General features: G+C 40.7%; 1 protein-coding gene across 4 annotated transcripts in view; it reads right to left on the bottom strand.

The window, feature by feature from the left end:
* The window catches only part of ADGRB3 (adhesion G protein-coupled receptor B3), an 891397-nt gene that overhangs the window by 514656 nt on the left and 364707 nt on the right, over window positions 1-12034 (bottom strand). For all 4 annotated transcript variants that reach the window (XM_042253849.2, XM_060419932.1, XM_042253850.2 and 1 more), the window contains 2 exons: window positions 2194-2358; window positions 1581-1745 (listed from right to left, as the gene is read on the bottom strand). In XM_042253849.2, coding sequence (XP_042109783.1) covers window positions 1581-1745; window positions 2194-2358 — 330 coding nt within the window. The remainder of the gene's footprint in view (window positions 1-1580; window positions 1746-2193; window positions 2359-12034) is intronic.

Raw genomic sequence — 12034 nt, forward strand, 5'->3', positions numbered from 1 at the left:
TAGCAAACAAGGTGTAATATCTTTTTTTTGTAAATAGATATGTAAAATGTTTTCCAAACAGCAGGTGGCAATCTTTATAAATCTGGTTGCAAGCAGCACCATCTTATATCTGTATTTGCAGATGAAAGTCAGTGTTAAAGGACTGGTTAAGAACCTTGGCATGCTCAGACTAGTTTAGATAACTTCAAATATTAAAAAGGGTCTTATTTAATTATGCTTACTGTTCCAGTGAAATTTCTCCCTGGGCAAAATAAATGCCTTTGTTTAACGCTTCTTAATTTTTATGAAGCACAGGAGAAATTTCACAGTGCTAATTGGTGAAGATATCCTTCTTAACAGAATCCTTCATGCTGGTTAGTTCTTATCATTCAGGATTCATATGGTTTTAAGAATGAACAAAACTAATTTTAGATTTTTTAAAGCTCTAAAAAGAACACAACTGACTTATTGTTGCCCTCAGAGTCTAGTTTCTGTTGCTATTATCTCTGAACCATGAAAAGTCTTTAGAATTCTCAATATGGAGAAATACAAAGTTTTGATCCCAGATAACTCTTAGAATTCATTGAGTTGTTTTTTTTTTTTTTTTAAACTGAAGTAGTCATGTTAGATAAGAGACAGAAATCCATAGTTGTCTGAACTGAAAAGGAATCTCAAACAGGGGCAGTCATCACACCCAGCAGGACCAGACAGCCAGAGTTGGCGAGCTTGCCCACAATTAACAGTGGCAACATCAACTCTAATTGGGTCTTCGAATTTCTAAGTTCAGAGTTTAATACACAGCAATGAAATCTTAAAATTTCATGCTATTAGCTTTTCTATCATGTTTACAAAATTTTGCCAATGATATCATTCTAAAATCCTAATTTTCACTTATTTATTGAGTCTTGAGTATTAACAGTATTTTATGAAATATACACACTCATAGGAAAGAGTCTCTGTTCTACATGAACTTTCAGATATATGTGATTTATAATATGGTCAATTTCTGACCTTTCCCGTATGCTATGCTTATGTGTAAAATCCTCTAATGTAGCAATACTTCCAGGCTTTCTCTATGAATTAAGACCTGATGCTGTCATTTTAAAGTGAGTTCCTCACAGGGATTTCCTTTTGCAGTGGGAATGGGGCAGGAAAACCGAGGTGTCCAAGGTCACACATCAGGATGGATTCACAGTGAAGTTTAAGTTTCTGAGTTTCAGCCTTATATTTGTATTTTCTCGCGCATCTATTTTCTACTAAAGTAATCTAAGGCAACTTGTTCTCTCAGTAAACAAATATTTTATAAAGATAGTTACAAAAATGATACCCCAAACTATCAGTAATTTCAAACTTGTCTACCCATGTTATTGTTCAATATGCCTACTCATTTTGCAGCAAACAATTTAAAAACATACAGAAAACAGTCTATGACACAGAAACAGAGGAAACCTCATACATCAGGGAAAGAAGTGAATCACCATTTATCAACAGCAATACTTTAACAGAGGAAACATTATCTTTAACCAACGGCAATATTTTTCATCTTTTTTTTTTTTTTGAGGGCCCAGCGTATCTCCCGGGGACACTCTGAGCGCACTCACCAGGACAGCGCTGCTCACTGCATCTCCGCACTTCCTCGCCTGTCCCTTCGCAAGGCTGCCCGGTCATGGCCGCGCCCTGGCAGGTCCTCATCCTTCTCTCCCAGCCTCCGTCACAGGACCTGGAGCAGCCACTCCAATGACCCCACTGATTCCACTGCCCATTGGCTGAAAGAAACATGCCACCACAGTCAACGGCGGGGTACAGTGCTCAGCGCTTCAGGTATTCAAAAGTCTGAGGACCATGACTGTTCAGTTTTTATTAATCCAACACCATGAATAAAGTATACACAAATATTTGACTTTCCGGCCAAATTTAGAGCACTGTAATGAACAGAAGCTTCTATGGACATTGAGTTTTAAAAGAGTACAAGTTCAGCTCTAGACTTCATCGATTTACATCAATATTTAGCATAATCGAATTAATTTGATCTAATTTAAGAAGCTGCTGAATTTTGTTGCCTTCTTAATACAACATACAGTAGAATGAGCTTTGGTACAATTGGCTTCATTGAACAGAAATGTATAATGATCGGTTTAGCCCATGACTGTCCTGCATGGCTCTGTCACAGAACCTAATGGCAGGCATCCTTAAAATGCAATCCTCAGGCCTCACCTGTGCACTCGGGGTTGTAACACTCTCTGCTCTCTGCCCAGGGCCCCCTGCACTCCGAGCCCCCGTGCGCAGCTGCAGTGCACAGCCGACTCCTCTGCTGGGTCCCATTCGAGCAGGTCGCCGAGCACTGGCTCCAGGAGCTCCACTCCTGCCACTGTCCATCGACTGCAAGGCAGAAACAGAGATGGTATGAGGAGGTTTCCAGGAGACAAGGCTGTACACAAAGTAGACGCAGGTCTTTACTGCACTTTTCAGATGCTGCACTTATGACAAATTAAAGTTCTTTAGGACCTCGTGTACAGCAAGTGCCCTTTTTCCAACATTTGCTTCCTGTGCCACATTTTTAGTAACTCTGACAATAATTCAAAACTTTTTATGATTATTATATTTGTTATGGTGGTCTATGATCGGTGATCTTTGATGTGAATGTTGTCATTGCCTTGGGGCACCAGGCATATACGAGACAGGGAACTCAACAGGTAAGTGTTTGGCGTTTGTTCTGACTGCTGCACCCGGCAGCTGATCCTTCATCTCTCTCCCTCTCTTTGGGCCTCCCTATTCCCTGAGACCCAACAGTAATGAAATCAGGCCAATTTGTAACCCTACAAAGGCCTCTAAGCGTTCAAGTGAAAGGAAGAGTCACACATTTCTCACCTGAAATCAAAACCCAGAAATTAATAAGCTTAGTGAGGAAGGCATGTTGAAAGCTGAGGCAGGCCAAAAGTCACACCTCGTGACAGCCAGCCAAGTTGTGGACGGAAAGGAAACTTTTAAAGGAAATTAAATGTGCTACTCTTGTGCACACTGGAGTGAACAAAGACTTCCTGATTATACAGAGAAAGTTTGACCGTTCTGGAGAGAAGATCCAACCAACCACACCATTCCCATATGCAGAAGTCTCATCCAGACATAATAGGGCCCTGAAGTGAAGTTGCCCAGTTGTGTCTGACTCTTTGTGACCCCATGGACTGTAGCCTACCAGGCTCCTCTGTCCATGGAACTTTCCAGGCAAGGGTACTGGAGTGGGTTGCCATTTCCTTCTTCAGGGGATCTTCCCCACCCTGGGATTGAACCCAGGTCTCCCACATTGCAGGCAGATGCTTTACCCTCTGAGCCACCAGGGAAGCCCAAACTACCTTCCATTCTATGAGGGCTGAGAGAGGTGAGGAAGCTGCAGATGAAAAGTCTGAAGCTGGCAGAGATGGGCTCGTGAAGTTGAAGTAAAGAAGCTGTCTCCGTAACATCTAAGTGCAAGGTGCAGCAACAAGTGCTGATGTAGAAGCTGAAGCAAGTTATCCAGAAGATGTGGCTAAGATAATTCATGAGGGTGGCTACCCTAAACAACAGATTTTCACTGTATACAAACAGCCTTTGACTGGAAGAAGATGCTAAGACTTTCATATTTGGAGACGAGAAGTAAATGCCCGGATTCAATACTTCAAAGGACATGCTGACACTCTTGCTAGGGGCTAATGTAGCTTTTAAATTGAAGCCAGTTCTCATTCACTATTCTGAAAATCCTAGGGCCCTTAAAGTATGCTAAATCTTCTCTCTCTGTGTTCTATTAATGGAACAACAAAGCCTGCATGACAGGACATCTGTTTACAACATGGTTTACTGAATATTTTAAGCCCACTCTTGACCTACTGCTCAGAAAAAAGATTTTTTTTCAAAACATTACTGCTTATTGACAATGCACTTGGTCACCCAAGAACTCTGATGGAGACAATGAGACTAATGTTGCTTTTTCATGCCCGCTAACATACTGTCCATTCTTATGGATGGAGATCAAGGCAATATTTTGACCTTTAAGTCCTATTATTTAAGAAACACATTTTGTAAGCCTACAGGCACCGGCTATAGTGATTCCTCTGATAGATCTGGGCAGTGAAGAAGAAACCTTCTGGAAAGGATCCACTATTCTAGACACCATTAAGAATATCCATGATTCATGGGAAGTGCTCCGAATAACAACACTAACAGAAGTTTAGAGGAAACTGATTGCAATCTTCACTGACTTGAAGGGGTTTGAGACTTAAGTGGAGGAAGTAACTGTAGATGTGGAAACAGCAAGAGAATTAGAATTATATGGGGAGCATTAAGATGTGACTATTGCTGCTTCTGCTGAGTCGCTTCAGTTGTGTCTGACTCTGTGCGACCCCATAGACAGCAGCCCACCAGGCTCCCCCATCCCTGAGATTCTCCAGGCAAGAACACTGGAGTGGGTTGCCATTTCCTTCTCCCAAGATGTGACTGAATCACTGCAATTTCATGATAAAACTTGAAGGGTTGAGGAATCGGTTGTTGTAGATAAGTAAAGAAAGTTTCTTGAAGTGGAATCTACTCCTGGTGAAGATGCTGTGAAGATTATTGAATGACAACAAAGGATTTACAATATGACATAAATGTAGTTGCTAAAGCAGAATGGAAGTTTGAGAGGACTGACGTCCATCTTGAAAGTAGTTCTATTATAGCCAAGATGCTATCAAACAGGATTACATGCTACAGAGAAATGTTTCATGAAGAATCAGCCAATGTGCGAACTTTTCTATCTCATTTTAAGAAATCGCCACTTCCATTTGAGCCCTCAGCAACAACCACCTTGACCAGTCAGTAGCCACCAACATGTGGGCAAGACCCTCTACCAGCAAAAAGATTACAATTTCCCGAAGGCTCAGATGATGGTTAGCATTTTTTAGCAATAAAGTATTTTAAAATTAAGGTACGTGCATTGCTTTTAAGACATAATGTTATTATTGCACACTTAAGAGACTATAGTATAATGTAAACATAATTTTTATGTGCACTGGGGAAAAAAAAATTGGTATGACTTACTTTATTGTGATATTCCCTTTATTGAGGTGATCTTGAACTGAACCTGTGATATTTCTGAGGTGTGCCTATACAAGGTGAAACCAACCTTGAAAATGAATGCTAACCAAGAGACTCTGAATGAATCCAATTAGATGTTATTACCCTCCAAACAACTATTACCTCATTCTTCATTTCTGTTTACTTTTAGGTATCTATTATTTCATTTATTGATTTATTTCTTCAAATATATTTATTGGCCACTTAAAAAGACAAGACCTTGATTTTGGAGATGGGTACAGGTAGCAATGAATATAATACATAATGATAATTACAGAGCTCATATTTTAGAAAAGGACTCCCTAGAACAAGTTAAACAGTTAGGTACACACCAAATAAATTAATTCTATAGCATTGCTGCAAAGGATGATTTCAAGACAGAGTGAGACAAGAGTTTGCAGGGTCTTGGGAGCCTTCCCTGACAAAGCAAGTTTTCAAGTACACTTGAAGGATAATAGGAAGTCCCTAAGAAAGTGCTTATTCCATGAAGATACAGAGGTACTGGGCAGGACTGAATGAGAGGCATTGTGAGCACCATCCAGACAGCCAGGTGAATAACTACCAGGGAGGTCAGGGAAGAGACAGGGGCCAGATTTCAAACCTTTTGTCAGCCTTGTTAAGGATTTTAGCTCTTTGCTCCGATTGTTAAGCAGCCATTGGAGGATTTCAATGGGACTCGGATGGTATCTGGCTCAGGGCAGAGAAAGAGCAGCAGGAGAGCAGGGGAGGGTCTGAGCTGGAGGAGGAAACCTGCCAGGGTGGCATCCTGGGGATATCAGAGACACGAGGGAAGGGCCCTGAGCGGAGAGAGGGCCAAGGGGACACCCAGGTGTCCAGGCTGGGATAGAATTCAGATGGTTGAGCCTTAGAAGTTCAAATTGAGATGCATTTATTTATTCACTAATTCAAATGACTATTGAGAATCTTTCAGTCACCAGACACTGTGATAGGTGTTACAAGAAATACTAGAATTTGATTCCAACCTCTCAAAAATCTTTTAGAACTCATCAAAAGAATTACTCTATTTACATAAATAAGTAAATAAAAAATGAAAAGTAATACCAATTTAACACAACAATAAAAACACTCGGGAAACTCATCACACCTACTAGGAGTAACTGTGTTAGACTAGTATGGTAAGATTTGGATGGTTTAGACAAAGGAGAAGCATTCATGAAGGTATAATCCCATAGGCCACAAATGAAAAGTGAGCAAAGGAACCAGGCAAAATATTTACCTCAAGGCATTAATTAGCATATAAGTGTTAAAAATGCACCAGGATATTACTGTCCACTTTTTTTCCAATGTCATTCCATTCCTTTTCATCTATTTCATAAATCCAAAGTTATAAACTAATGCTCCTGTGAAGACCCACCCTGGCAGAATAGGAATGAGTACTTTCAACCTCATTTCAGATTGTGCAGGGAGCTGTTAAAAAGAAAGTTGTTTAATATGTACCTAGTGGTACTGTGTGATTAAAAAAAAATCATAAAAGGCCAATTTAATCATTCATGTCATTAAGCATCTCACTTTCAGCACCTGACACAGTCTTAATGACTATATAATCCATTTGCCAGACAAAAAAGAAGTCTAGTGAATCCATTTCCTCTAGATGTTGGCTTTGAAGATGAGTGTGGTTTCCATTTCAGAAGTTTGCCTTTCTAAGATAACACTTATTAAGTTTGCATTCAGAGGAGAAAGGGTTTAAAAAAATAAGATTCATACCTGCACTGTAGGTACCACCTATTTGGCCTAAAACTGTACAGGTATGCAAGTTACTGAGAACATTCAGAAAGCAACACAGAAAGAAAGATGAATTAAGTGATACCAGTCAGTTCAGTGCTAAGTGACCAAAACAAAGGAATATGTGATATCCTTAAGAATTCTGCTTTAAAGTAAAAAGATTAGTAGTTTTTAGGAATGTAACACTTATACACTCACTACAAAGAAAAGAGGGTAAGTGTCTACCGCTAGGAAGATGTAAATTTAGGAATGAGTGAGATAGAGTAAGACTCACGAGTAGATAATTCAGCAGGGGGCTATATTATGGGTGAGGAGAGAAAATATCTTGCTGAAGACATATTAGACATATTAGAAAAACAGATTATTTGTGAAGTGTTTTGCTCAGTTGAATTTTTTTTTTTGAAAGAAGACTTTGCATCAGTTCAATTCAGTTCAGTCGCTCAGTCGTGTCTGACTCTTTGCGACCCCATGAATCGCAGCACGCCAGGCCTCTCTGTCCATCACCAACTCCCAGAGTTCAATCAGACTCATGTCCATCGAGTCAGTGATGCCATCCAGCCATCTCGTTCTCTGTCGTCCCCTTCTCTTCCTGCCCCCAATCCCTCCCAGCATCAAAGTCTTTTCCAATGAGTCAACTCTTCGCATGAGGTGGCCAAAGTATTGGAGTTCCAGCTTTAGCATCAATCCTTCCAAAGAAATCCCAGGGCTGATCTCCTTTAGAATAGACTGGTTGGGTCTCCTTGCAGTCCAAGGGACTCTCAAGAGTCTTCTCCAACACCACAGTTCAAAAGCATCAATTCTTCGGCGCTCAGCCTTCTTCACAGTCCAGCTCTCACATCCATACATGACCACTAGGAAAACCATAGGCTTGACTAGACGGACCTTTGTTGGCAAAGTCATGTCTCTGCTTTTCAATACGATGTCTAGGTTGGTCATAACTTTTCTTCCAAGGAGTAAGCGTAATCATTGTTAAAATTTTTTTAAACATTTTCAGTCCATACATTTGTAACATTAGTTCAGTCTTTCTGTCAAAGTACAAATTTTACGTTGTGGCTGAAGTTCAAGAACGAGTAAAATTAGATATTTGAGGGAATTTTGAACTTTGACACCACTATAAACATCAGCAAAACATATACTTTATACAGGAAGTTTTGTTTATAAACCAGTTACATAAAATAAATAAGAATGAAAATGCACCAAGTGTAAGTTTCTGATGTTTTATTTTACACTGAGAACTAGAAGTCTCTTTTTGTGACTATTCCCTGCCCAATATGAAAGAATGGCTATGACAAAGTAACTGATTACACACTGTCTTAGAAAGAAGAAAAGACCAGTATTCCCTTAGTGTGTCATATAGTGTGATAAATCAAATGTCCATTTCCAGTGGGTAAATGGAAAATTGAGAAGTCAGAAAGAGAGGGGTATGGGAATTTAATTTAAAGGATTCGATAATTGACCAATATGTATACGAAAGAATTTCTTTTAGTGTCAAGTGTGGAACATTTATTTTGTCATCTTGGAATTAAAAAAAAAAATCATTGATTATGTTCTAAGGTGGCAGAAAAGGTCACTTTTCATTCCAATTCCAAAGAAGAGCAATGCCAAAGAATGTTCAAACTACTGCACAATTGCACCCACTTCACTGGCTAGCAAGGGAATGCTCAAAATGCTTTAAGTTAGGCTTAAACAGTATATGAACTGAGAACTTCTAGATGTACAAGCTGGATTTAGAAAAGGGAGAGGAACCATAGATTAAATTGCAAACATCAGTTGGATCACCAAAAATGCTAGAGAATTCAAAAAAAAAAACAAACTGCTTCATTCACAATGCTAAAGTCTTTGACTGTGTAGATCACAAGCTGGATTTAGAAAAGGCAGAGGAACCAGAGATCAAATTGCAAACATCTGTTGGATCACCAAAAAAGCTAGAGAATTAAAAAAAAAAAATCTGCTTCATCCACAATGCTAAAGTCTTTGACTGTGTAGATCACAAACTGTGGAAAATTCTTAACGAGAGAGTAATACCAGACCACCTTACCTGTCTTGTGCAGGTCAAGAAGCAACAGTTACAACTGTACAAGGAACAGTGGACTGGTTCAAAACTGGGAAAGAAGTACATCAAGGCTTATATTGTCACCCTGCTTATTTAACTTATATGCAGAGTACATCATGCAAAATGCCAGGATGGGTGAAGCACAAGTTAGAATCAAGACTGGTAGGAGAAATATCAACAGCCTCACATATGCAGATGACACCACCCTTATGGCAGAAAGTAAAGAGGAACTAAAGAATCTCTTAATGAAGGTAAAAGAAAAGAGTGAAAAGGCTGGCTTAAAACTCAGCATTCAAAAAATGAAGAGCACAGAATCCGGAATCCAGTCCCATCACGTCATGGCAAATAGATGGGGAAACAATGGAAAGCGACAGACTTTGTTTATTTTCTTGGGCTCCAAAATCACTGCAGATGGTGACTGCAGCCATTAGGGACATGAACTCCTTGGAAGAAAAGCAATGGCAAACCTAGTCAGTGTGTTAAAAAGCAGAGACGTGACTTTGCTGACAAAGGTCCATATAGTCAAAGCTATGGTTTTCCAGTGGTCATGTACAGATGTGAGAGTTGGACTATAAAGAAAGCTGAGCACCAAAGAATTGATGCTTTTGAACTGTGGTGTTGGAGAAGACTCTTGAGAGTCCCTTGGACTGCAAGGAGATCCAACCAGTCCATTCTGAAGGAGATCAGCCCTGGGATTTCTTTGGAAGGATTGCTGCTGAAGCTGAAAACCAATACTTTGGCCACTTGATGCAAAGAATTGACTCATTGGAAAAGACCTTGATGCTGGGAAAGATTGAAGGCGGGAGGAGAAGGGGATGACAGGATGAGATGGTTGGATGGCATTACCGACTCAATGGACATGAGTTTGAGTGAACTCCAGGAGTTGGTGATGGACAGGGAAGTCTGGTGTGCTGCAGTCCATGGTGTCACAAAGAGTTGGACACAACTGAGTGACTGAACAACAACAAGGGTGGGAGGCAGAGGATAAATTAGGAGTTTGGGATTAAAATGCACTATCATATATGAAACAGATAAGCAAGAAAGACCTACTGTAGAGCAAATGGAACTATACTTCCCTGGTGGCGCAGTGGTATGAATCTGTCTGCCAATGCAGGAGACACGAGACACAATGTAGGTTAGTTCTCTGGGTCAGGAAGATGCCCTGGAGTAGGAAATAGCAACCTCCTTCAGTATTCTTGCCTGGGAAATCCCATGGACAGAGGAGCCTGGCAGGTTACAGTTCACAGGGTCACAAAAGAGTTGGACATGACTTAGTGACCAAACAACAACCATAATAACCGACAAGAGGGAAGAATCGGGAAAAAATATTGGTATATATGTGCATATAACTGAATCACTTGCTGTACACCTGAAATAAACTAAATCAACTATACTCCAATAAAACTTTTTTTAAGAAAAGAGTATCACAATATCATGAAAATATCTGAACCAAGAAGAAAAAAAGAAACGTCTTTCAGAAATGGTAGTGTTATTTCACTAAAATAAAAAAAAAAAAGCTGATGTTTTTGAGAGGTGGAAATTAAGAGCTCTGTTTTGGACATTTAAGCATTTCCCAAGCTGACATGTACATTACACTTCAGGGATAAATGTTGAGATCCTTGAAAACCAATTATCATATGATACACCTTAGGTTTCTTTTTCATAACCACTTAGCTAGCTACCACACAAGCCATGAAGATACTTTTTTCTTCTTATCTGATGCTTGCTGGAGAATCCAAAGCAGTGCTGAAGCTGTCTCTCCCAGATGCATTTAGGTTTGCTCTCCACCCGGGTGAGTTCAGACCAGAGAGACTATCAAAGCATTCCCCACTCCATCTCCACTTACTCAGATGGGACTGTCCTACACACTTGCAGGGCAAACCCAGACTCTGCAAACCCATGAGTTTGAAAACACCTCAAAGCTTTCTTTCTAGAAATCTGTGCTTGCTGCTGCTGCTGCTAAGTTGCTTCAGTCATGTCCAACTCTGTGCAACCCCATGGACAGCAGCCCACCAGGTTCCCCTGTCCACAGGGTTCTCCAGGCAAGAACACTGGAGTGGGTTGCCATTTCCTTCTCCAAAATCTGTGCCTATTGCAAGCTAATTAGTATCTGTCTTTCTGTCAGGAAAGTCTTTCTGATGGTTGGGGGAAATGTAAACAATCCAACAGACTGGTTCCAAATAGGAAAAGGAGTCCGTTAAGGCTATATATTGTCACCCTGCTTATTTAACTTATACGCAGAGTACATCATGAGAAACGCTGCGCTGGAGGAAGCACAAGCTGGAATCAAGATGGCCGGGAGAAATATCAGTAACCTCAGATATGCAGATGACACCACCCTTATGGCAGAAAGTGAAGAGGAACTAAAAAGCCTCTTGATGAAAGTGAAAGAGGAGACTGAAAAAGTTGGCTTAAAGCTCAACATTCAGAAAACGAAGATCATGGCATCCAGTCCCATCATTTCATGGGAAATAGATGGGAAACAGTGGAAACAGTGTCAGACTTCATTTTTGGGGGCTCCAAAATCACTGCAGATGGTGACTGCAGCCAAAATTAAAAGATGCTTACTCCTTGGAAGAAAAGTTATGACCAACCTAGATAGCATATTAAAAAGCAGAGACATTACTTTGCCAACAAAGCTCTGTCTAGTCAAGGCTGTGGTTTTTCCAGTGGTCATGTATGGATGTGAGAGTTGGACTGTGAAGAAAGCTGAGTGCCGAAGAATTGATGCTTTTGAATTGTGGTGCTGGAGAAGACTCTTGTGAGTCCCTTGGACCGTAAGGAGAGCCAACCAGTCCATCCTAAAGGAGATCAGTCCTGGGTGTTCATTGGAAAGACTGATGCTGAAGCTGAAATTCCAATACTGTGGCCACCTCATGCAAAGAGTTGACTCATTGGAAAAGACTGTGATGCTGGGAGGGATTGGGGGCAGGAGGAGAAGGGGACGACAGAGGATGAGATGGCTGGATGGCATCACAGACTCGATGGACATGAATCTGAGTGAACTCCGGGAGTTGGTGATGGACAGGGAGGCCTGGCGTGCTGTGATTCATGGGGTTGCAAAGAGTCGGACACGACTGAGTGACTGAACTGAACTGAACTGAACTGAAACAATCCAATATGGGCTTCCCAGGTGGCACTCGTGGTCCAGAATCCACCTCCCAATGCAGGAGA

Source organism: Ovis aries, chromosome 9, assembly GCF_016772045.2.
Source record: "Ovis aries strain OAR_USU_Benz2616 breed Rambouillet chromosome 9, ARS-UI_Ramb_v3.0, whole genome shotgun sequence".
NCBI lineage: Eukaryota > Metazoa > Chordata > Mammalia > Artiodactyla > Bovidae > Ovis > Ovis aries.